The sequence below is a fragment of the Pleurodeles waltl genome, chromosome 5 (assembly GCF_031143425.1).
Source record: "Pleurodeles waltl isolate 20211129_DDA chromosome 5, aPleWal1.hap1.20221129, whole genome shotgun sequence".
NCBI lineage: Eukaryota > Metazoa > Chordata > Amphibia > Caudata > Salamandridae > Pleurodeles > Pleurodeles waltl.
This window is the reverse complement of record NC_090444.1, coordinates 389,277,983-389,305,592: the sequence shown is the minus strand read 5'-3', so window position 1 is coordinate 389,305,592 and position 27,610 is coordinate 389,277,983. Positions and strand designations below refer to the sequence as shown.

General features: G+C 41.1%; 1 protein-coding gene across 2 annotated transcripts in view; it reads left to right on the top strand.

The window, feature by feature from the left end:
• The window catches only part of PLCB1 (phospholipase C beta 1), a 2,042,221-nt gene that overhangs the window by 76,135 nt on the left and 1,938,476 nt on the right, over window positions 1-27,610 (top strand). For both annotated transcript variants that reach the window (XM_069234146.1, XM_069234145.1), the window contains exon 2: window positions 6,557-6,634. In XM_069234146.1, the coding sequence (XP_069090247.1) occupies window positions 6,557-6,634 (78 nt within the window). The remainder of the gene's footprint in view (window positions 1-6,556; window positions 6,635-27,610) is intronic.

Sequence of the window (27,610 nt, the reverse complement as noted above, 5' to 3'; positions counted from 1 at the left end):
AGTCTGCCGGAAATGACACACAGCCTGCCCTGCAATGAGAAAATCAGCGCACAGTCAAACTAGAACGACGCAGCCTGACTTCCCGAGCGAAGATCGACACAGTGCCTGAATTGCGACCCGCAATTCGATGCAGTGCCCTACCGTACTGACGCACAGCCGAGCTGGAACGATGCAGCTCGACTTCCTGAGTGAAGAATCGATGCAGCACCTGCTGTGTGACAGAAAATTTGACGCTTCGCCTATCAGATTGACGCAACGCTTGTGACTTCTTCCTGCATGCCAAGGATTTTCCCTGCATCATCCCTGGGCGTACAAAGATCCCCGCATCGCAGTGAGGAACCAAGACGGCGTGCCGGAAAGTGACGCAAAGCCCCAATAAAAAAATGAGATCAGTCATAAACTTAAAGCACTTCAAACAGTTTGTAGTCTATCTTCATTTGCATCTCAGGGATACTTTGTTACAGAACGATTGGATGGTTCATTTGGATCTACAAGACAAAGGTATCACTATTCCTATTCATCACGATCACAGGAAATGTTTTTAATTCCAATGGCAAGGAAAAACATATCAATTTTCTTGTCTTGATTTTGGTCTTTCATCTGCCCAATGGGGCTTCACCAAACTGGCGAAACCAGTGCTGGTGCATCTCAGAGCTCAGGTTATCAGACTAATTATCTATCTAGGTGATATTTTGTTAATGAGTCAGAATCTTCATACTCTTCACAACCAGATACTTTACACTTGCTCTCTCTTATCGGATCTGGGTTTCCTCATAAAAAAGGAAAAATCTATTCTCTCTCTATCCCAGCACAAGGAGTTCCTGGATTTCCTTGTAAACTCCACCGAAGCAACTCTTCACCTACCCGTGTCAAAGGTAAAAGCAATAAAATCTGAGATAGCCCACTCTTTACACCTTCCTTCTATCTCCCTTACTCTCTTGAATGGATTGTTAGTCTGCTTTCTTCCTCAATTCAAGCCATATTTCCAGGTCCTCTCCATTATCGGGCACTTCAAATGTTAAAAATTCATTATCCACGCAGGGATCTTGCTTATTCAGATTCCATCCCCCTCGATCCAGAATCCTGTTTAGAACTCCATTGGTGGCTAGATCACCTAGAAACATGGAACGGCAGCACCATCTTTGCCTCAGCCTCAGATCTTGTTTTAGAATCCGATGCAAGACTGACAGGTTGGGGCACACGGTGTGGTCAGGTATCGACTGGAGGTACATGGTCTCTACAGCAGTTTTCTTTTGCACATTAATTGTTTAGAGATGCTTTTAGGCTCTTTTGCAATAAAAAGTTTCTCAAAGAACAAAGTACAATGTTCCATTCTCCTGTCAGCACTCAAATACTTCAATCACTTCAGAGGTACCAGATCAAAGCTGTTAGCACAACAGGCAAAACGTTTCTGGGAGTTTTGCCCCCATCAGAAAATATCTGTTCGGGCAGAATAATTCTAAGGGGACCTCAATTCAGTGGCAGACTGGTATTCCTACTGCCTACCTGACTCCAGCGATTGGAGGCTCCATCCATAAATCCATTTTCAATATTATTTTTCACAAATGGGGCCTCTACATATAGATCTCTTCACGTTCCATTTTAATTCTATGCTTTCTCAGTTTTTCGGCTGGAGACTAGGTCCTCTAGCCTTAGCAATGGATGCTTTTGTGCAGAATTGGTCCATGGAGACCAATTATGTTTTTCCCCCTTTTCTGATAATCAAAGGGTGCTCTCCCAAGTTCAGTGACGGAAGGCCATTCTAGTCTTAGTAGTTTCTTTCTGGCAGTCTCAGGCATGGTATCCTCCCCTTCTAGAGCCGAAAATAAATTTTACAATCCTTCTTCCTTCCTTCTCCAAACTCCTTCTCAGCCCACAGCGTTTTCCTCACAATCTGATTCTCAACGATGTCCTTCACCTATCAGCTTGGAAAGTAGCAGGACTTCCCAATCTTATCCAGGAATTTCAACTGAAACTTCAGACTACATCTACAAATCATGGGGACCAGGCACTGCCAAAGCATATAAATCAGCCTGGTCGATTTGGGCTAGCTGGTGTATGGGAAAATCTTGCAATCCCTTTTCAGCAGATATCACCCTAATTGCCAACTTTTTAGCTGCTAAATCTAGTTCAGGAAAATCATATAGAACAATAAACCTCTATCATTCAGCTGTTTCAATAAATCATCCTCATATTAATGGTAAACCTATTGGTAAACATCGTCTCACCTGTCTGTTGAAGGGAGTAAAAGTTTCGAATCCTCCTATTCCTAAATACTGTAAACTATGGGATGTCTATATGGCCTTACAACTGTTCTTGTCCTGGCCGGACAATGCCTCTTTATCACTTAAAATGCTTTCTGCTAAGTTAATAATGTTATTGTGCTTGATATCCATCAAACATTTGTCAGATGTAAATGCTCTAGACGTTACGGCTCATCATTTTACTCATACAGGTATTCTCTTCAATGTCAGGAGACGTAACAAAACTAACATTCGTACTGTTTTCTACCCTTAATTTTCCAATCAACCAAAGTTATGTGTAGGGAATTGTCTCAAATCTTACGAACAAACTGCAATCTATCTCAGAACGTCCTCTGATACTCAACTAATTATATCTTTCAGAAAACCTCACAGACCAGTTTAATCTTCCACTCTAGCTCGATGGGTTAAATTTAATCTTCCACTCTAGCTCGATGGGTTAAATAGGTTATGTCCTTGGCGGATATTGATACTTCAAAATTTGGGGCCCATTCCTCACGAGGCGCCATGGCTTTCAAAGCCTTTTGGGCAGGCTCCCAATTAGAGGACATTCTGAGATTGGTAAATTGGTCTATGATGTGATTTTTCAGACCTTTTATTGCTGCCCTGTTAATGAAGCATCTTCAGTGGTAATTGATATGCTTTAAACAAGCATAGTAGTTGCCTCCTGTCTTGACATAAAATGTAGATTTCCCTTGTAATTTATGAAGGAAAGCCTTAATTTTATTAAAGACACAGAGGCGAGTATTATCCCACCACACCATTGTATTAATCATGTCTTTTTCCCACCCTAAAAGTTTCAGCTACTCCAACACTGCCAACTAACTAAGCATCACCAACAATTTCAGGATTCTCTGAACACCGATCCCCATAGGTCATCTTCTCCATACCGATACCCGTCACTTCTGTTTCCTGATCTACCTTCTCGATATCTTCGGAGGGACTTTGTACAAGACATTTTCTCCCTTGTTTTGGCTATTTCTATTATTTGTTGCATTTTTCCAATTTTTATACTTATTAATGATCCTTCTCGCACAAGAGAAGAGGATTGCTTACAGTCAAGTTAGGTGTATCTTGGGGTTCCTCAACACTGATTGATTGTATGGGTTGGTTTTATGTTGTTCCCACTGGCTGCGTGTTGCTTTGCCTTTTGGGATTTGTAGTTTTTTTTCTCTCGACTTTGGCTGCTATTTAGAATAGCAGGAAAAGAAAGCATAATACTCACCTCTGTGTCTTTAATAAAAATTAATAGCTTGTATTAGCCTTAGTATACTATTTGTCGAAGTGAGAACTGAACTATTTAGCCTTTAGTTGGATGTGCGAGCACGCCATGAGATCCTATTATCAATACTGAATAATGGATCTTGCGCTAGAGGACGATGGATCGAAGCAACATAGGTTTAAGGGGATGTCATCAATGGGAAATGTGAGGACCAACAAATCATTAACATTCAATATTATAAAACTTCAGTCAATAACCACACCAGTTTAGTAACAAGAATTCATATTTTTATTTCCCTATATTAACAATGCTAAGGTCACGAAATAACTCTCAAACACAAATGATAAGCATATAAGATCAATAGTGGCTGGTTAAAACAACGTATATATCTCAATTTGATTAATGCAATTAAGCAAATTATCTCCAAAAGAATCACACTTATTAATAATACGAAACTGGTAAAAATGGTAGAGTATGCATTAGTTCAGCATCAAATGATTACAAAACAGATCATGAGCATATCAAAATGATTAACTCCCTAACTAACCACAGATTAGCATTACATGTTGGGCTTCATGTGAAAAGAATTTAGGAACACTAATTTAAAAAAACTCTTAGCTGGATTATGATTTATAAAACAAATGATGTGCAACAATAAAATCATTAGTTGCAGCTGGTACCTGAAAAGCATGAGAGAGACAATTCACATTTAGTATCATACATTACCACAAAAGTAGTAACAGCAAATGATCAGCTTCCACTTGAGGACACCATCAGTTATCTCATCAGAAGTTAGGGCCTAACGACAGCTAATCTCAAATCACGTCTGCTCTTGAAGAACAACGAACCCACGATCTCCTGCTCTCTCATTAGTCTACACATTTTGTTTTACTAAAATCCAATCAACTCCTGATTGGTCAGTCTATGGGGTGGTTTCATTTCAGCCAATCACCAACTAAATTGATGACCTAAACTTGACAAATCTACACTAACCATAACATTTTTCTTTTGGTGTATCCACGCTCCTTCCGTCTCGTCTGTAACGCCATTGTCTCATTCGCCTCTCGTGTATCTTGTTCTCAGGAACATTTACTTCCATCCTCGAGGAAAGACAAGATATTAGTAACATTCTCAAACATTCTCAAACGATAGGACATTTCAACTTATGCAATGCTTGGTTAATACCTGACCTTGTAAGACATGACACCGCAACCCACTAGGGGTAGCTGTGGATACGTCTACACAAGTTTGAATCATGGAAAATAACTACAGCATCTGAATATAATTTGCCTCAGCCAAGAACAGAAAAACAGACATTTTATAAGTTTCTCGTTTTACACGTTAATTCATCACACATTTTTAATATGAAAACCATTAATAAACATATTATAAAATTCACACTCTCACAGATGCAAGTCACAGAATGCATAGAATGTTTTAAGTTTACTTTATTAACATATCTTTTACAATGTGAATTTTAAAAACATTAAAAATTAATATTTACCATTAAAATGATCAATGGCATTATCATAGAATGTTTATTTAATACATATGTGCTTTAATATGCCAACATATTTTTCTATGTGCTTTTTAGAATGTTGAAAGTATTGTCATGGTGAGTAGATCACTGCAGAATTATAATTAAGGACAAGTGATTTTCGTTGACGACAGCCGAATGGGGTGAATTTGCACTGAGGTTGTGGATGGCTGGGAGTGTTGAGCATTGGGGAAATGTAGTGGGTGGTCTCATAGGTCAATCTACATTCCTTCATATTAGAGAGCTAGGGGTTGGAACACAATTTTGTAGCCTTTGTGTGCTTTGGAGACTCAACTTTCTATCTAAAACCTAGTACCCATCATCCTTTCCCAGTTTAGTACATTTCTCAAGATGTAGGAAAAAGCTTGGTAGCCCAGCTTTCAGGGCTGGGCAATTCAATGAAAACTAATAACTTGAAGGATCAATATATACAATGTAAAACACCTGTTGTGTTGCTTGAACACTTGCTGGAGCGGAGCACTGAAATTTAGAAAAGAAAGTAATTCCAGAAATACGGAATAAAAGGTACATCATTCGCACGTAAAAAAACGAAAAAAACAAAGAACTTAGGGGCAGATTTAAGAGCCCCTGGTGCCACCTAAGACACATTAGCGTAATTTTTTTACACTAATGTTGCGTTAGATGGCCACAAACGCTGCACAAGACTTACACATTATCACAGTGCATGAATTGCATCATCATGCATGCGTGATGCAAAGTGCATGCAAAAGGGGTGTTCCCCCATTGGGAAGCTGAAAAAAATGGCGCAAAGAAATCGAAGAGATTCTTTTGTGTCGTTTTCTTTTACACTTTTAATACTTGCTAAGAGCAGGCATTAAAAGGAGGCTCACCATTGCTTACAACGGGCCTCAATTAGCTTTGAAGGATTAGCATCAAAATGTTGCCGCCAATCCTGCAAAGCTCTGAACTAGCATCAAAAATTTTGACGCTAGTTCCCTAACTACCGCCATTGTGCGCCATATCTTAGATACTGTGCACATATAATGGCATTAGGGTGGCACTAAGGGGCACAAGAAAAGTGGTGCTGCACTGGGTGCAGTGAGACTTTTCTTAAATCTGGCTCTTAGAGCTTAAAGTAACACAGTGAGTCAGAATACAGCATTTTACAGAGTACATCAATCACAAATTAAACATTTTACAATTTAGAGTAACCCAGTGAGACAGAATATAGCATCTTACAATCATAATTAATATTATACACTAAAAAAAGAGTTTGCTCTCATTGTCTGCGCGGATAGGTTGTTCCATCTTTGGTTGCTGATGTAGTCCTAATCCTTCAAGTGGCATGCCTTTTGCAATTGGTTCCTTTGTGTAGTGCTCTTGAAGCTGGACATTAAAAGGTTTTCATCGGGACAATGTAAATCCCCTAACAGTGAAGTGCAACATTTGTCAAAGCTGCAGACTTAAAAGAGTAATCTAGTGGACAGTACTGAAAATGAACAGACCCGAGATTAGCTAAATGCTATGTATACAGATCTTTAGGGACATACTGATAAACATGTCTGTTTTTTTCAGGACTCCACTGTCGTGTCTACAATTATTCTCAAAATGGACCCCCAGGGATTTTTCCTGTACTGGACGGATCAGAATAAGGTAAAGGACAAACATGTTTTTTGTAAACTCCAATGTACTGTGTTTATTTTACAACAATTGTGTCTTTTATGGCGGGCTCTTTTATTTACATGTACTCGCCTTTTCTTTCTACAACTAAACATAATACAATAGAGATTGGAAGCAATTCATTCTCACATGGAGTCAACCAACATTGTGTACAGAGTGTGGCTTTTGGTATAAGGAGGAGAATTATGTCATGACACAATTTTCCGAAAACGTGAAGATTTCCCTGAGCTAACCAGCCAGGGTAGGCATCTGCCATGGGGGTAGTGCAGTGAACCACCGTAAAATGTGCAGGTGTGACAATCTCTTAGAGAGACTGGAAGGTGAACAACTGTTATTGCCGCCTGTCTGCTCGTTTTAACTTCTTTACCAGAAAGAATAAGTAAACTGCAAAGTGCATACAAAAAGAACATAAAGGCGTACTGCCTATTCTAAAGTTTTATTATATGCCCACATTGTTCAGCTTCATGAAGGATACCAAATATTTTCCAGGAATTAGAATCCACATACATTTTATTTTAGTTGTGTGTTGTATTTTCGCCTCTTCTCCAAGGATCTGCGGAATAGTAAGGCGTCTGGAAACTTGTTCTATGCATAGTAAGGTGTAGCTTTCATGGCTGCCAGATTGCCATGCCAGCTCTAGGAGCCACGCTGTTTGTATTGTGCTGCACTGAATTTACATTTGCATTCTAAACCAGTGCATCAATAATTTGTTGTCCTTGAATAATGCCAAGGTTTACACTGTTCTTAAATGGGAGCATTGTTTCTAATGCAATTGTCTGTCATTGCTCAATACATTAAACATCAAAAAGCCTTCTGTAATAGCACCTTCATCTGATGAAAATGATTTGCAAATCACAGCCTCTTTGGTAAAAAGTGCAGTCTATGAGTGAAAACCACAAGAAGAATCTGATCATTGCATTTTCTTTTTTTCAAGACCGTACACATCCATATGGAGGCCTCAGAACACTTTGTGATACAGGTACTTAAAGGAGAGTTGTTGTTTTTTGCCCTATAATCCAGCGAAACCAGGCAGCCGTTTAGCAAGAATGAAGTCTGCAAGTATACACTCAGCCACTAACACCAGAAACAGTGACAAAGTCCTGAAAATGAACAAGAGTCCTGAGAAGCCTTTTGTGTTGGTTGCTTGGCAGGTCTTAGGTGTATGACAGGGTAGAATCGAAAGAAGCTGGCAGGTCACTTTAGGACGGATCTTGAAGGATCTCCTCAATTTCAGATGGTAGTTTTGCAGTCAGAGTTGTAATGGTAGAGAAGTTCACAGGTAGAAGGCCAGTACATAGAAGGACCGACGTCCACATATATTGAATTGAGTGTGATGAGTGCTTACTCGATACATATTGGCAGGCCTCAGGTTTCTGATCAACATTTATGGGACAAACAGTTTTTCTAGCTAGTTTGGTGTGAGGTTATGAAGCACCTTTTGGATGAGAGTAAGGGGTAGCTTTAGTAATAAATAGAAGATGTTGCTGCACTCGATTGCAGTAGGGGGAGAGAACAGGCAGAACCATGATTGCTAAATATGGGCTGCTTTTGTTCTCTGCCCCTGCGTTGGTGCACAAACAGACTGCCTCATGCCGCACACACACTGTTGCACCACTATGCATAGTGCACAGGTGTGTGCGTGGTGTTTAGTATTAGTTTTGTACTGGAAGGGCAGTTTTCAAGTAGAAAATCTTATGGTAAGACAATTTGTCTAACATTTCACATATTGGGTATGTGCTTCGCAGTGCCGCAGACATGCAATTGAAACATGTCTTTGCCTTTGCGACTGCCTCAAGGAGAACTGGCTTTGCATCAAAAAGCATAGGTAGTAGCACTGGAATGCCTAAGTACCACCCTGGAAGTTCCTGTTGACGAAAAATAACAAAAAACAGCTAAAGTACTGTATGCGCTAGTTTATTGGCAACTTTGTGGCACATAAAACTTGAGATAGAAAGTAAATGCTTATCAAACCTTTGCATCACTTTGCAAAAGTCCTTGACTTGTGCGGGGAAAAATTATTGATTAATATGCCCTAAATAGTTTTTAAAGTAGGTTAGTATTTTCTTGGGAAGCATTAGAGGGAATTCAGTGCTGTTGTAATATGATCATGTTGTTCCCAAGTAAATAAGTGAGCTGCATAGATCTACATTTGTTTTTATTTTTAAAAGTGATTTCTTAGGAAGACAAGCATATACTCTTCTGCAGTAATTCAAAAAGGACACGGCCACAGTGAGGTTTAAGATTTTATGGGAGCTGTAAAATAAAGGCCTTTAAGCATATGTTATTAATAAAATGCTGTTCATGAGGCTGCAGTTGGAGGCGAAGGACAGCTCACTATCAAAGATCACTCTTAACAACAAACATATGGAAAGTCAACATTCCAATTAAACAACCCCTCCCTTTTCCCCTTTTCCTCGTATCAGACTATGGCCCTCATTCTGACCTTGGCGGTCTTTTCGCGAGACCGCCGAGTTACCGCCGCGGTGAAGACCGCCGACCGCGGCGGTATGCCGCTGTGCACATTCCGATCGCTGGGAGCGTTCCGCCGGGAAACCGCCAGCAGCCACACTGGCGGTCGGCGGAGAAGTGGAGACTGGTCAACCTCCACCGCCACGCCAGCAGAACACCGCCCACAGAATTACGACCCACATATCTGTGTGGCGGTCTTCTGTTGGCGGTGTTCTGTTGGCGGTCACCTCCCCATGGCTCCCGTCGCCTCCCGGAGGACCAACGCACAAGGTAAGTTGACCGTCCGTGAGGGGGGGGGAGGGGGGGTGTTGTGTGATGTGGGCGTGCATGGGGGTGTGCGTGTGAGTGTGTAGAGGGGGTGTGTGAGTGCGTGTATGCGGGCGGGGGGTGCTGCTGTGTCTATGGGTAATGTGTGCTGTTCGGCAGGTGCGCATGTCTGCATGTATGTGTGCGGTATGTGTCCCCGTTGTGTATGTGTGTGTAGGGGGTGTGTATATGTGCATGTTGGGGGTGTGTGCATGTCGGGGTGCATGTATGTGCATGTCGGGGTGGGGGTGGGGAGGGGGTTCGTACCACCTCTGGGGGGTGGCAGGGGGGTGGAGGGTGTGGGGGGGGGACTCGGGTGGGTAGTGGGGGGTGGGGGAGACCCCTATCAGTGCCAGGGAAGGAATTCCCTGGCCCCGATAGTGCTTACCGCCATGGTTCGCATGGCGGTTCCCGACCGCAGGAAACCGCGGCGGTAGGCAGGGTCATGATACCGTTGGCGGTCTTGGGACGACCGCCGGGCCGGAGTGCGCAAACTCCAGCCCGGCGGTCATGACCGCCGTGGCGGTCGGAGTGGGGAAGTGGCGGTCGATCGCGGCGGTGACCGCCGCGGTCAGAATGCCATTTTTCTGACCGCCGGTCTGTTCGCGGTCCGACCGCCGCCTCTCCGCCGACCGCCAAGGTCAGAATGAGGGCCTATATCTCCATGTTACGATCAATGTTCAGGTTGTGCCTTTCCGGAGGTATATTAAAGTCAAAAGTAGCGCTTTACAATGTTTTACGGACTGGGAGCTTCAGCACTGTCCAGATCATCCGATGATGTGTTATGCCCCTGAGTATCAATGTTTGGGTCTTTAAGGCAATCCAACAGGCGGTCCCATTGCCGTGCTGCATCTGCAGATCCCACCCCCTTCGCTACTTCCTGGTGCATAGCTCTTCCCTCCGCTTCAGGCTATTTAATTAGCATATCCCGCCATCTTTGTATCTGCGGGCCCTTAGGGTCCTTCCAGTGCATCGTGATCTCCCTCTTAGCCAGGACTAATGCCAGGTCAATGTATTTAGTTGTAGTTCTCTGTTTGTGAGGGCGAGGAAATCCCCCCAGTAGGGCCACCATTGGGGACAACTGAAGTCTCCTATCTGTTATCGCTTTTATGCTTAGTAGTACTTTGTCCCAATAGTGCTCCAGTCCTGCACAGCTCCAGAGCATATGTGTCAGGGGCGCGTTGGGCTCAGAGCACCGGGGGAATCCACTATTCATAGTGTTGTACATTGACTCTATCTTGGCGGGAGTGAGGTATGCTCTGTGAAATATGTATAGATTGATCAGTTTGAAACGGGCATTTCTAGATACCGTGTTTATATGCGCTGTAATGTTCACCCATCGAGGTTCACCTATGGGCGTCCCAATGTCTTCTTGCCAGAGAACTCGTAACTTGTCAAGGGGAAGTAGTGTGGCCTTATGTAATGTTTTACAAAGTGTGGATAAAACTTTTTTATCCCCTCCTATTGTACATAAAGCCTGGCATCCCGCGTGAGTTGGAGGCTCGCTTAATCCCTGTCTCCAGTGTCGCTGTATAAGTGCTGTGACTGATCTGTGCATAAGGAACAGACCTGGAGGGACTTCAAATTGCTCCTCAGTGCCTCAAAGGGCAGCAGTTCCCCATCACAGAATAGGTCTCCAATTGTGGAGATGTTGTGTGCCGCAAATCTTGTAACTCCCACTGCAGCATTCCCACTGGTGAGTGCATTCAGACAGTCCAGTGGTAAGTCCGGTGTGTAAGGAGAATTGGGTCTTGTGCACTGCAAACTGCGCATTCAAAAGGCGCGCATTACATGAAGGAGCACGTCTGTCCTTATTTGGTCTTTTATTATTAATCTATAAGGGGATGAATTAGAGGTTCGATGGTCCTTTTGACTGCGTTTAGAGTGATTCCCGCCATAAATCACAACGCAATTTCATCAACAACATCAAATACCTTTGGAGTCAGAAATCTTCACACACCATGACCCATTAGGACATGAATAATTACACCTTTATATAAAAGTTAGTATGTTTATTTCCCTAGATTAACAAAGCTAATAACATGTTAATCAGTCTCAAAACCTATTTATAAACATACAAGAACAACACTGGTTGACCGAATCTTCTAAAGAATCTCAATTTAACTAGTGCATTGGTTACTAAGCATTTGAGAGTCACAGTACAAATTAAAAGTAAGAATAATTGTGCAACAGAAATAGCATACATCTAGGTTTAGTATATGAACAACATCAGCTCCCTTAATAATAATCTGTTAACAGTTTCAGGGTCTCCCTGACTAACCATCAGATTAGAATAGCATGTTTGGGCTTCATGCAAAACTATTTTAGTCAAAGTTAATTTGGAAAAAACATCTAGCTATGGCTATATCAAATAGCAGTTAGTACCTAGGAGTAAAGAACATCCTACAACAAGAACAATAGCATTTTGTTATATTTCTCCTTTTATGGATACGCAAGCTGCGATTATCTTCGTCAGCTGGGCATCAGTTCCATCAGCATCAGCGACGGGCAGTGAAAGTGAATGGTTCAGAAAACGGGGAATCTAAGCTATCTGAACCAATTAAGAAACAATGTTTAAGGGATTAGCATTGGGCATTAAAATTTGGCAACAAAGTTAAAGATAGAAATAAATCATCCGGAACAGTTCAGCTCTTCAGACAGATTAGAATTATCCTCTACGGAAATCAAAGTAGGAAAAAGCACACTTCTCTCTGTGCAGTCAGGCTAAGTTAAAATCATCTAAAGAACTTCCCACATTGCCATTGGTCAAAGAATTGTATGCTAAGCATTAGTCCAATAAGGATTCATTCCCCAATCTAAGATATAACTTAACTGTCTTTCACATGTCGATGATTGGCTCCTCTTCTCCTGTTTCCATTGTTGTATCCATCCGTACTCCAGTCAGTGCATCCATTGTTAGCTACTGGGAACATTGTTGTCTCACACATCAAACTGTACAGTGTAACAATTACTAATACAAGATATTCTAGCAGGCAGTTCTCATGAGAAAGTTAATGACATCTGCTAACGTTTGGTCAATGCAGTGAGAACAATACATTAATTAATTTCTGTAGAGATACATTCCCACAATTTTATTAAATAGTGCAGCTCAACACGAGGCTGTGAAGTCTAGGCCCAAACCTCGCTAACTTAAGGCCTATAATTAATAAAGCAAATACATAATGCAGAATCATTGATATAACACGTTACTACAATAACCTAAATGTAGGCACTTTAATTAATATTAATATGCATTTAATAAAGACACCGTACTGTATGGCGGCCACTCAAGTGGGCAGATTTCCAAGTCTCACATTATTTCTATATTAGTCAAATTCTATGCAGATTCATAATCCAAAATAAATGAAAATCATTAGCAATAAATTCAGTGATCACAGTCACACGGCCAAAGAGCAGTTTTTCCCACCACTGAGGCAGGGCAAATTATTCGGAATCCTGTAATGAACCGCTGAAATTCAATGAGACAACTTCAGAAGGTTAGCAGACTTACCTTCAAGTATGAGGTGGAACTGTGTATTGGCATCATACATGTGGCATACAATTTTATGGCTGTGTAAAATGACAGCAAGGGAGCCAATAAGTGTTGGACAGTGTGTCAGCAGGACAGAGGCATGAGGCACACCACTTCATATTGGTTATTGTGTAGTCCAGTTGATGGGTATGGCCTTGCAGGAACAAACCAAACCATGACAGCATAGTTCCACTGATGCTTGCCAGTGTAACCAGTCTTTCAAAGAGCAGTTATGGAACTATATGTACTAAAACATGATCCGATAGACACAGAATGGATAAAACCGTTTGATACAACTGGCCCATGGTTAATGGCATCAAAGGAACGTGTAATAGGATCACAGCAGCGTTTATTGGAGCTACGTGACTCACTCTTTGATTTTTAATGGTAAGGCCTTTGTGTCCTGGATGGGTTTTAACCCCTGACTGAAAGCACATAGTAGTAGCAGTAGTTTTGGTTCGAAATAAGCAATCACTTATAGGGTGATATAGTGCTTTTGCAACACATAGACATTAGGTAGGTCTGTTGTTAGTTCTGAGCATCAGCAGTGAGTTTGTTTTGGATAAATGTGATGCTTGATCTTTTGAGGGTTTGAACTATCACTCCACTGGATCTAAATGTGTTGATTGGGTTAGTAATGATCATTAGAAGTGCTGTGAGATGCAGTTTGCTAATTTAATATAATTCTAGTACCTGGTAGGAATTTACCAAATACATTGGACCTCCAATACTTTACAAGAATGTATAATCACAATTACAACTAATTGTGGACAAAAGCAGATAAATATGCACGTTTTGTTTGCATTGCATATTTATAAATCATGTTGTGGCGCTGGTTTTGTGTAATTTTGAATGAGTCTTGAACTAACACGTGCACTAACTGATTGGTACAAAATGTAGTTTTGCACTTGTTAGTCTGTATACTTTTTCTGCATTGGTCATCAGTGCGAATGTTACTGAAAAATCGTCTGGTACCGGTATAAAAGTGTCCAGAGACTAAAGCAATTTCTTTAACATGGCTCGAGTTGTTTTCTCATTTTTTCGACCTATATCCCTTTATGTTGTTTTTCGTTGGGTGTATTGTGGATTTGGATTAAGATTTGTATGCTTTCCATATTTGTATTATGCCACTTTAAGTTCGCGCATTTATTCAGAAATTGTGGAAATACTTATGTGGTGCTATAAGTTGATTGTGCAAGTGTAAATATTCTAACTTATTGCAATGGATATGAGAGGTTTATCATGGCACCGCAGATAAGCAGAGAATCGGGAGTGTACATGTACTGGCTCGACAGCAACAAAAAAAAAGTGCACCACGGAGTGCAGTCACGTTGCGCTGCCACCTTTGACCTTTTGTGACATAGGTTTGAGTGACAATATCTGAGTATGTTTTAATTAGTTATCACTGCCATTTCCCACGTGTATTACTCTTGTAACTTTAGGAGGTATGTTTGTTATCACCAACCATAATGAGGACCTTTGTTTGATTTTTCTGTTAACCTGGATGCGCACCAAAGGCTCACCGAAGCACGATTTGTACGTAATGGCTTCTTCCTTGCCTCAGACAAACACTACCTAAGTCTTTACCACTAAAGCTTGCCCCAGTCAAGCTGTGACGCAGGGCAGTGGAACAAACAAGCGGAAATCAGGGTCTTGATTCATGATTTAGTAGTCTTAGGACAGACACTTTGATTGTCATTAAAAAAAAAAGCAGCATCTTGATTATAGTGTGCTTTGCACCGGAGACTCATCAATGCACAATCACACATTCTGGCCTCTCCCCTTCATTAGCAGGAACTGGCAAACACCACAAAGGTCTCCGCCATTTAAATTCATCCCTGCTGAACTGTCCTGCAGGCAGACTGTGACTGTAACATGTGGGAGGAGGAGTCTTGATCCCCGCCATGCCCTGGAGGTGGCTTGTCGTTTTAAAAAACAACAGGGTCTGGAATGGCTTGATTTACCTCAAGGCTCGCCAGTTACACATTCTGAGCCTTTCCCTGAATCAGCACCACCAAGTTCAAAAGCCACCCTGGAACATTAGCAAACACAGCCATTGTGCTGCATTCGTCATTGTCTGCATGATAGTAGTAAAATATAAAAATCAAAATGGTGAATATCATCCCAAATGAGACATGGTGGCCTTTGGACAGACAACTATCCGTAGTTATAGTTGGTTTATTTGTAATCTACGGATCGAATATTAATTTGAATTCAATTAAAAATTAGTATCTCTATCAAAACATATCCTGTCTGTTCCAAGAACGTAGGCTATGTTGCTCTTCCCGGCAGCATGTATCAATAGTAGAAATGAGGCCCTCATATTTCTAGGATAATAGTATTTATCAAATAATTAAGGACAATATGGAAATTGTGGGCCTTCTTTCACCACATAAACTCAATAGTTACTTTCAAAAGAAGGCCCAATGACTATTGTTTTTAAAACTTTGATTAATTTTCACGTGCTTCCTATTTTTGCAAACATAATTTGTGACTAATATAAGGACAGGTTTGAGAAAGAGTCATTGTTTATACTCTAATGTATGGTTAATTCGAGAATTAATTTCATCTTCAGGTTTCCCTGGTCTGCTACAATTAGCAGGCAGCTGGTACATATTACCTTTTTAGGGCCCGATCTGTGCCCACTGGAGTACCTCCTGCTGTTATCTGTCCCCTGGCTGATGTGAGGTGCAATACTCACGGTCATCCACTGAGTCCCTGACCTCAAGGAGGACACCACCTCTCAGATGTAGCAGTGATGAGATGAGGCAAGGCTATGAGCTTACTGAGTATCAACACGTCTTCTGCCTGTGAGTCACTGCTGGCATGTAATTTTTATGATTAGACGGGAAACCTAAGGACCTTGAAAATACATTTTCGATGTAATTGCTAATTCTGCTCGATGTGATTCTTTCTAGGAGTGCACTGCAAAAGAGCGCAGGATACAATATACAAGCACATTCAATAGGCTTGCAGTCTTTGCATGGCACCCCTGACAGGCCTTGCTTTTGTGTTTGAAATAGTGCCTTTCAGAAGCTTTATAAAAGAGGGTTATTTATAGAATTGTTGCTTCCTTATTTATGAACAAAGTGTATTTATAAGACTAAGCGGATTTTTAAGAGGCTGAGCATTTGTGCAAAAACCTTAAGTGTCACTTTGATTCTTATACTATTAAATCAAGCCCAGCAAAAGGCACCAAAGGGATTTTGTCTGCTTAATAATTCATTCCATCCAAGTTTAACTTGCTTTTAAGATCGATCCTAGAGGTGACTTTATTTCAAGGAATGCGTGTTTTTTTTTTGCTGGGATGTGCTGGGTTCATTTTTTATACAAACAGTTTGAGCAGGGACTTTTTTTAAATTACACCTCGGAAAAAGCATACAATTTGTTAACATCAATGGACTTATAAATATAGATTATGAAACTTTTCAATAGCACCTAATTTAGCAGAGGCTAAATTACAGAAATCCTCTACTATATGGGCAATGTTTTTCGATATTTTGTAGATAATGATGTTCATCTCATATGTTACTGTACCCACCTGTAGTGCATATATGCTCTAGAAAACATGACCAGGGTCAGACTGAGACAGAAAATTGGTACAACAAAATGAAAGTGGCCTCCATTAGTTAATTAGAAAGTTAAAAAACTGGCTCATGTTCGGATTTTGGGGAAGTTTTGAACTTGCGAAGACGCACTCTTTTAAACAGGGGGAATCAGCAGGAAAACCCTGCCCAGCAGACCATAAAACCGTCCCACTAACAGCACAAAAAACCGGCCCACACACTGACCTCCAGAACAGCCATCAGGCACTGCTTGATTGCCCTATAGGCCACCCTTACCCTCCCAGGACATGCCTTTGCATTGAACGCAACAAAAGTATTTTGCTATGACGTTTTTTTTTAAAATGTCTGGCTTCATGTGACGCTTATCAAGGTAGGCATACTAGTTTCAACACTTTCATGGCCTACAAGGAAATACGTTTTAACTCTGACTTAAACAAAAAAAGTTAATTCATCATTTTTTTCAAAATGTGACAGAGCCCAAATCATGAAACGTTTCGCTCACTTAAGCTCAACTTAGATGCACAATAACTTACTTTTATCTACTTAATTATGCTGTAAATGTGCTAGTTTGATGGATGTTCTGCAGGAACAACAATAGGATGATGGAGTTTCACACCTGGAAAAATATTACTGTCGTGGGTTGTCCTTAAAGCAAGTAATGAGGAGGAGGAATATGCTTTGATGTCTGCAATTTGCTCAAATTTCCCTGTCTACTCCCATAAAGTTGGAAATCTATATAAATCAGTTGTATTCTGGAACATCACAGAAGGAATATCAAATGGCTACAATATTGTCACCAAAATATGCGAAACCACAATTTTAATGAGTTAAGCGCACAAAGCTTCATGTAGATTTACTATTATTAACTCCACACACTTAACTTGCTATATATACATATCTGATAAAAAAATACATACTGTAGTTAGGTTTAGAAAATCTGTACATGTGTTGATATTTTGGTCCCTGATATCCTGGTAACGATATTGTGACCATTCAGTATTCCTTCCTTGATATTCCAGATCCACACCATGTGAATCATAGGAGGAAGAATACAGTGAGTAAATTTACAACTTTTAAAATAGTTGTGTCCCACCTGTTGCCTCCTTATTTATATGTGGAAACACCTTTTGCCACAGGTTAGGTTATAATCTAGATGTTCCCATCTTTCTTTCATCATCCTTTCTTTCACTCAGTATCTTGCTGTTTGACTAACCAAGAAAAAGTTAAATCACCAACTTCTTCAAAATATGACAAAGCCAAAATCATGAACCATTTTTCTCACTTAAGTTCAACTAAATTTTCTGGACAGGAATTCTTCATTGTGAAATTCACTTGGTACTACTGTGTTGGACTTGGCCTGTACTGCAGGGTCATTCCCAAAATGTTGCCTTCACCCTCCTGTTTTCTAAACCTGTTTTTGTTACCTTGTAGGACTATGCACACTTTACCACTGCTAAACAGTGCTAAAGTGCTTGTGCTCACACCTTAAAAATGGTAGGATTGGCTTACTCCTAATTGGCATTTTTAATTTACTTGTAGGTCCCTAGTAAAGTGGTACTACATGTACATACAGCTTGTAAATTAAATGCTACTTCTAGGTCCGCAGCACTGATTGTGCCTCCCACTTAAGTAGCCCTTTAAACATGTCTCAGGTCTGTCATTGCCGCCTGCATGTGCAATTGTTAAACTTCCATTTCGACCTGCCAAAATTATTATTTTTCAGGCGCAAACATTCCTTTTTATGATATTTGTCACTCTTACGGTAGGCATTGGACAGCCCAGAGGGCATGGTGCAGTCTACTCAAAACAATGGACATGTATTGTTTAATTTGACATTTCCTAGTAATGAAACACTCTTAAATTTCGTTTTGTTGTTCACTACTTCGAGGCCTACTTCTTTCATAGGATAACATTGGAGTTACCTTATTAAATTTAATTAGTGATAGCTTCCTATTAGGAACAGGTCACCAATTCATGTTGGTGTCTTTGGAATTGAAATGAAAAATCCTCTCTTATGGTAAAGTGAGATTTTGAATTAGAACGTTGAATATGCCACTTTTAGAAAGTTAACATTTTCCTGGCTTAGCCATTTAGTGCCTGTAGCTTGTCACATGGTCACACGACTGGGTGTGGGTTGCCTTTGTGCTTTGTGTATTCCTTCTAGACAGCCACATACCATAGAGAGCTTAGATGTGCCTGCATGGGCCATATTGGCAGGATTGGCGGGTAGATCTGGGCACTTTACTAGGCTGTGTCCTGCCTTCACACAAAGGGTTGCATATCTGCTGTAGTTAGTCTAGAGACACGGCAGGGGGGGCAGGAAAGCTATGCACTTTAAAGGGAAACCTCTAGAAGCTTCTCCCACTTCGAAGGAGGCACCTGGTACAAATACTGGTCTTCAGATACCAACTCTCTAGTAAATATCTGGACCTGTCGAGACTCTGCCAGGAAGAAGGACTGCTGTGCTGCTGAAAGTAATGCCACTCTGCTGAACTGCTCTTCTGCTGGGCTACTGCCTAGCTGGACTTCTGCTTTGCTGGATTGCTGACCGGCTGCCCTGCTACCCTACTGCTTGAGTCAGAGGGGTTGGACCTGCACCTGAACCTAGGACTCTCAGAGTGACTCAAAGGGCTAAACTGTAGTGCTTAATTTGTCAATAGAAATGTGCTGGTATCCAAAGCTCTCCTTTGAAACATGCTGCTGCTGCATTTAAATGTGCGAGGACAGAAGATAGAGGTAGCGTAATCGTAAAGCCATCTCTGGCCTTTTTAATCCATTTACAGCCACTCCCTGCCCCTTCAGCTCACTCTGGCAGCTTTTTGCTTTCTCCCTTTCTGATGCTTTTTCATTTTTCTTTTCCCCCGCCTTTCCCATCTGTGTCTTTTGCTCGCAGTAAAATGCCTGATGCAGAAAATTAAGTGCCAGCCCCCAAAAGTAAGTGCTGGTGCCCCACACCGGAAACCACCGGCTCAAAATAAGCACTTATGGTCTGCTGACCTCCAATTCAGATTTGCAGGGACATAACAGGCTCCCAACCACCTGAACCAGCACTCAGATCCAGCTGGAGTAAGCCCCTATCCCCCAAGCAGCACCTCTCAGGTCCGAGATCCTTGGTGTAGCCTCTGTGGAGCTGAATTTAAGTTGTTTTTTGAATCTTCGTCAACTGACCTCTCTGCACCAAAATCTTGTCACTCGCACTATTAGCAAATTCAAAACTCTGTCAACTGACCCTTCTCAGTACAGAATCGAACGATCACAGGAAGTGCCGTTGAGAAGCTCCAGTCTGACCGCACATGATGATAACAGGATCTTCATGCTACAATGATGACCATCCTCAATGCTTCCCAGCTCCTTGTGTCCCCCTCCACCATGATCAGAACTCTCTGCATGGGACTGAGAAGGTAACATTTCAGCGGTGCTAAGCTGGTCCCTGTTTCCGACCTGTCCTGCAACGTGGTCAGTCTGACCTTGTGTCTTTCTCCCTGTCTCACAGGACAGAAACTGCAAGTGGCGATTTGAGGTTTTGCACGCTATTTTCATTTAAATCTTTAAAATAAAAAAATTATAGTTCTACTGATTAGATTTTTGTTGTTTTGGTCTTGATTTATTCATTAACATTTGCTCTATTCCATTGGTGTGGGATTGTTCTCGCACTGTGTTTTCACTTTATTTGAAGTGCTCCATAAATATATTACACATTGCCTCTAAGGTAATCCTGACTGCTGTATTCCAAGCTACCAGAGGGATGGGCACAGGTTAATTTGGGTTTGCTTGTGCCTCTCCATGACAAGGATTGTGGTTGTTGCTTGATTAGGGTTTCATCTCCCTCAACCAGTAACACATTTCTCACATGTGGAAATTGTGCTGGTTTGATGGATATTCAGCCTGAGCATGTATAGAATGATTAGTTGAAAAATAGGTGTACCAAGAGAAAAGGTAGGTTGGTGGACATGCAAAATGTCTCTGTTGAACACCCATATATGTGAAACTTTGTAGGCATTCACAAATAATCTGCTTGGCCATTTCTATCCAAAAGGCATGTGTAGATTTACTCAATTGAATTCAGCGTTAAAACTGTTTGCATGGCAGTAGGGGATATGCATCATGCCCTATGTCCTTTGGATGTAGGGAAACGTGTTTCTACACCTTGAAAACATTGCTACTGTATATTGTCCTTATAATCAAGTAATAGCAGGAAGGAATATGCCTTGCTATCAGCAATTTGCTTAGGTTTCCCTGCATACTCCTGGGAAATTCAAAAATCTATATGAATCATAGGTAGAAATATAAAATAAAGAGATGTGCAACTTTTAAAATCTGTGAATTACACATGTTGAGCCCCAAAACTTTCTTTACATTTCTAATAAATGATACCTTATGGGAAAAGTTTGGCTCACCCCATATTGCCATAAAAAACACTGACTGCTTTTAAGGACTTTAAAAGACTAAAATAACTCCTTTGAGGAGACCTGTTGATCTATTTGCAGCTTCTCTTAGACCAGTCCTGGAAGACATCCAGGATCATCTTCATCATCAATATAAAGTACCAGGGACTTGCCTGGGAAAACCTAAATCCCAAGTTGAGGTGAATACAGCCCAGGAATCAAAAGCAAAGTTCCTTGAGTTCCTAGCTCTTGATTGAGACAATTCGAGTTGAACTTTTCTGCACGTTTTAGTGCTCCCGTAAATGGAAATGGCATGTGCACCAAGGCCTGATGGGAGCCTCCTTCAGATTATCTCTTAAGAGACACTTAGTAAATTTGCAACTGAAGGTCAACAGCCCAAACAAAAGGATGCTTGTTTTTGTGACACTGGAATTGGTGCATTTTGTGTTCATTTTCTATGTTTTGTAAATATCATAATACCTGTCAATTGCTACACAAGTTAATATTGCTGTTTGATGTTACACTTGCAACTTAGGGGGTTGTTTAAAGTTTGTTTAAAGTGAGACATCTGCTTAAAAATGGTGAATGCCCCATGGCTGTATTTAGAGTGTGCATTCATTTGTATATCTATGTATGGAATATAAATATGTTGCAAGCTAAGATAAAATAATATCTCACCCAGAGCAATGAAGGAAAGCAATAGAAAGATAAGCATTGACAAATCATTACTTCTGGCCTTGGCAAGCTGGTGCAGTCGTCATTTTTAGGGTCTAGCGCGCAAAGTGCTCTGTCCCTGTTGTTATTTCTCTACAGGCTTATAACCAGGCCCATCATTTTGTCTGGTTCGTGGGCTTGCTTTTTTAAATTGGCTTGGTTTGATTATTGAAAGGCATGCATACCTCATGCCTTTTCCAGTGTTTAGCCCTCCTCGAGCACACTGGCCAACTTCTGAAAACATATGAGACTCCATGTTTTCTGTATGAATTCTGTAATACTTTTTCTCTTTGTTTCGCAGGCAGCTCGATGTCGCAGGGCAGTAGTTGCGCGCTTTGCATGACATTGATCCTTTTACATAGATGATTGCACTTTTGCCGGTGACATGGATAATTGCACTTTTTCCGATACGTTTCACTGTGAGCGAACTTCTGTTTTGTTTTGTGTATTTGCTTCACGCTCATTGCGACCTGCGGCTCACTTATGTGAAACTGTTTATCTTTTCATTTTCAGTTTATGTGGCAAGAAAAGTTAGGAGTTTACAATGCTAATAGCTCTAACTCGAGCAAACGCAAGACCCATTGCATTGCAAATGCTTTTTTTTATTATTACAAGCATGTGCTGCAAAATGAAAAAGACAGAAAAGACAACATGCCCCTCTTAAGTGTGAATACCATATGCGTACAATGTTAATTTGAAATCTGAAAAAAATCACAGATGCAGCTGTTTTACTAGAGCTGTTTTTTAAATAGCAAGGCTCAAATCTCAGGCAGCTACAGTTCTATTAGCAAATTTAAAGAAGTTTTAACAAAAAACTTCAATTGAGAGATAGAAAATAAATCTCCATGTAGCCGGGCACCCAAATTGCAGTCAAAATAAATAGCTGGCATTTAAAGCACAAAAAACACACTATGTGCAGTCACTCAAAGTGAGGGGTGCCAGTGAGAAAGTTGGCCCACCCTTTACCCCATTCTATATGCTGTGGTGAGTGGAAGCACAAGGTCAACTTTAATTTGAAAGATAGAGGGATTAAACCCTCTGAACAAAAGGCCCTCTATGTATGTAATTTATGTATGATATGAAAAATAGTCTGTCATGGCAGACAAAACTGTTTCAGATGCCATGCCTATTAAATGGCTGGTACTAGTTCTTGTGTTTGCAACATTTAATTCAACTACACTCAATGAACGTTTGTTTGTCACACAGTGTACTAATACGGAGCAAAGGTGATGATGTAAATATTAGCAGAGCCCTAAAATATGTTCCAGAAGAAGAATCAGACATGGGGCAAAATAGGCAGATGCAAACATAAACTTAATTACTGAATCTCAATCTGGTATAAGTATTATCGAAAAACCAATACACTTTAAACTCCTGCATTTAAAATGATGGTCATTTGCTGGCTTCACTTTTATTCGTTTTAAATAAATCCTATAAAATCTATCCTGACAAACTGTTCTTTAGAGCTACCCTTTTAAAACATTTTAAATGTCTCTATTCACGTGCAATTACATTCCATTAATAACAGTACTGCACAACTCCCTGTTCCAACAGGTCAGATCGCGGTTGGTGTGACTGCACATATTTTGGCATCTGTAAACTTTCTTCCAACGGCTGTTGTGCCCATACCAGCATTTTGCTCAGTTTGTTTTGGAGAAAGACGATATTTGCTGAAATATCTGCATTTAATTGGCTCAATTTTTAATTAAAATGAATAGCTGTCTTGATGTTATTTTATAAATAAAACACACTAACATTTTAAAAAGTGTTGAAGGATTAAATATCTAGAGACAGAGGCAGTCTTTCTTTATCCGATGTGTTTAACTAAATTCATTGTGTTACCTATATGCATTATTAATTACCAGTAAAGCTGAGATAACACGAAACTGCAATTTGGCAGCATTCCAATAGGATCTGGAGCTGCTTAAAATAACTCAGTGAAAGTTAAATGTGTCTCTCTCTGCCCAGCTTCTTCTGCGAATACACTGAGTGCAGCGTCGCCAAATAAAAGCTTCGCCAGGAGATTTTCGCTTTTGCATGGGTGATGATTAACGCATGTTAGGCATTCTATGAATTCCGAGAGCGTTCCAAAATTAATCTAGAAAAGATTTGTTTTTTGTGACAGTTTTTAAAATATTGTTTACCTTCACAGGGAAATATTTTCTCATGGGTAAACTCATCCCCTCACATCCCTGCATCGTTTAGGAATGCCCTCTACCCTATCTACTCTGGAAAGAGATTTACTCCTGCCCTTGACAAGAGTACATGGCTTGCCATTTCGAAGGGTGGGGGGAGAGGGAAGGAGTGGAGCTTGTGAATAACCCAACTCACAAGTTTGTAAGTAATCACAAAATGTTTCAAAGGTAACCATACCTTGAACACCCCACACACAACGTCCTTGTGGACTTTACTCCCTCATAATATTACACATTCATGTGTTCTTATATAAAAATGAAACAATTTAAAACAACAGTGTTGCCTTTTGAGGCCATCAATCTAATCATTTGCTCTTGTAAGTATGATTTATTGCAGTAAATGGATTTTTGAAATGGGCTATTTAATTCCTGAGGTGTAACACTTAGATGTCAACTAAGCTTCAGCTTCAGGCCTGATTTACAAAGCATTTTCTGTGAGTAGTTGTACGTTACTCTTCTCTTAGAAATGACTTGCACATGAATTTTCACAATGAAGACGTCCTTACTGACACTGACTGAAAAAAGAGTTGTCAGAGTGTGAATGAATAAGCATGTGCTTTAAAAAAAAAACATGAGTAAGTCACACTTAAGTCAGGAGCATACCATAGTTCCTCACAGAAAATGCTTTGCAATCAGGCCTAGGAAATCAAGAATAATTCACAGCCACAAAGGGGGAGATACACTTAAGCAAAGAAAAACAATGTGAGTCAGGCCCTCAGGCTGCTGCTTGCCAGGTGGAACTTGATGTAATCGTTATATATTTGGCAGTCTTATCCGGCAAACAAGAATCATGTCAAATCATGAACTAGAACAATCCCAGATAAGAAAGGTCTGGCTGGCTACTGTAAAGCATGTGAGTGGATATCAGAATGCCTCTACTGTTTCAGGAAAATTCTAGGAAATGGGCCAGAGGCCTCAAAACAGCATACCCAAAGAGAAGAAAAGAAAATTATATTTGGTATCCATTACAGGGACACCATTTATTAGTTTTGCCTTAGGGCCCGATTATGAACTTGGAGGTCTGAAAGTCAGACCGCCAAGAAGACGGCGGGAAGGCGGCCGTCAAGCCAGCTACCTCCATACTGCTGTATTACAATGTGTCTCCTGGGAAGGGCGGCTGAAACAGTGTGGTGGCATTGGCCTCAACTCCCTCAGGGTGCCGAGGTCAATGCCGTTGCACAGGTGGTACCCCAAACACCCTCAAAATGTGCCCTGTCTGCAATAGCAGGGCACATTCTGAGGGTGCTGACAGGGGGGCCCATGCATCGCCCACAACATTGTTTTTTCATGGCGGGGACCCAGCTATGAAAAGGTGGTGGAAGGGAAAGTAGTGATCAGCATGGCTGTGTCGAACTCAGCACCTGCACTGCTGACCACAACTTTCACCCCCGCCAACCCATCGGGATCTCTGATACTCGTGGTAGTGGCAATGTGGTGCAGTCCAACCACCAGCACTATAATGTGGCAGTCGGACCACCAAGATTGCAGTGATCTTACTGCCACTGTGAATATGGCGGTCCATGGACCGTCGTACTCATAATTAGGCCTTTAGTCTCAGTTATGAAACTTGCAATATTGTCATACCTGTTTGGTAAAAGTTATTTCTGAATTAACATAACATATGTTATGCTACAATTTACGACTTTGTGTGAATCAGGCCCCCAGTGCTCCCTTGATCTACCACTGTGTTGTTCTCTTAAGGCACATATCCCAGCACTCTCTAATGGTTCCCATCACCTGGCACACCCTTGGAGACTGTCACTGTCTGCTCTCCATATGTATGTTACCCTGTGTTCCGTGGTACAATTTATCTTTTGCTCCTTGGTTGATTCTCACCCACTTCTTTGCTGCAGCTCCCCCTGCCTTCCCATTCTGCACATCGTTTCATCCACGCAGGACATCATCCTGTGCCCCCTCCTGCACAGAGCATTATTTACCTTTTATTTTGCACTTCTATGTACCTTTAGGCCAATTGATATATGTGTATGAATTTGCTGTACGTCGGATGTGTGTCTGTATGGTGAAGAGAGATGTCCTCCACAGCAAAAGCAGACATTGTTAGCTACAGGACTTTCATTATTTTAAAGCCAACATAGGGTGAGATGACAGTAATGCCCCTCTATTCTACCTCACCTGAATACTGCACTGGCACTAGTCACGGGTGGTATTGATACATACTTAGATTGCATGTAGCAAACGTTTTGACTATTTTTAACACTGGTATACAACTTTCTGAACAGGCTCTGTCCGCAAAGTTTGAATTAAGAAAGGTGCACACAGAATGGACAATGGGTAGGAACGCATGTGATGTTGCAAATAATTGTGTATTTCACTGTAACATCCATAGAGAATTATTCATAACAGATAAAGCATTGGCCAAGTATCATACCCAGTCAGTACTGGGACCAGGAAATGGCCCACAGAATACTGTCCAAAGTTACACCCAACAACCAGTGATCATATGTCAAGGGCAGAAGCCATGCCATAAGGGTTACAATGAGCAAAATGCTATTCTGAGCCCTATTCCCTACCAAAATGTGTGAAAACACTTTAATGGGTATTTTCACAGAAAAAACATTTTGTAGTTTATAGTTTCTGACTTCTCACTTGCCGCCCCATACAGGCAACATCTGTACTTTGATGGAATCATGCAGCCACATTATGGATAATGCAGAGAATAAAAATGTTGATATTGAATGCCTTTGGTGTCATAATTGGAAATTATTTCCCTAGGCTACCAGCAACCACAAACCAGACTTCAAAGGTAGCTTACAATGTTGTTGATGAATAAGATGAAGAAGATGCTTTATTGGTCTGGCCACCTAATTTTGAGCATTTTATAGTTTAAGAGATATATTTTCCTTTGGTGATCAAATAATCTTAAGTGTACTGGCAGAGTAGAGCAAGAAACAAAAAAGGTGATATAATATGATCTACTCAGGCATACAAAACAATCCAATAGCTCCTTAAAATACACCGTGCTCTTAGGGCAAAATTATGTTACATAGTGTGTGATGAGCTACTACATATTTTATATCAGTTTTCATAGCACAGACAAGACCCAATGAGTGACAGAAAACATCTTATGTGCCTGTCAATCCCAGAGGGGTGAGGATATTTAGATAAATATTGCACCCTTAACAAGGCAGAAATGTTGCTCTGAGCTCTTCGGGTTGCACAGCAGACAGTGCACATACTTACGGTTCTGGGCAGGGGGCCCTCAGTACTGGCTTACTGCCAGCATTTCCATGGTGGTGCAAATGCCATAGAAAGGCTGGCATTAAGTGGGATTGTAATCAGCCAGATGGCGCTGAGTTCAGTGCTTTCCTGGCTGAGTACAACTCCGACCACCGTCAACACATCCGGAACAGTATTCCTGGCGGGGACAGTGGTATTAGGCGGTTCAACCCAACAGGGTTGTAATGTGGCGGTCGAACCATCACAGTTGCGGTGGTCCAACCGTCACCTCAATGCTGCCAGTCCTTGGACCACCAGCCCCGTAATAAGGCCCAAAATGTTGAGCCTCGCTGAAAAATGGGATGAGGGCCCAACACATATTTCGCACAGATCCAAAGGATTATACTTAATGAGACAGCTGTAGAAAGAGGACCATGTGCATCACAAGGGATGCAAGGGTCTGTGTTGAAGCCATGCTTGCATTTAGTTACTTTTCCTGCTCACTTTCCAAATTGTTTATGATTCACAATAGACAAGCGCAAGCTGTCAATTGCTCGCCATGGGCCACTGGAAGGCGTAGATCTTGCATACCCTGGTTCCGTGGT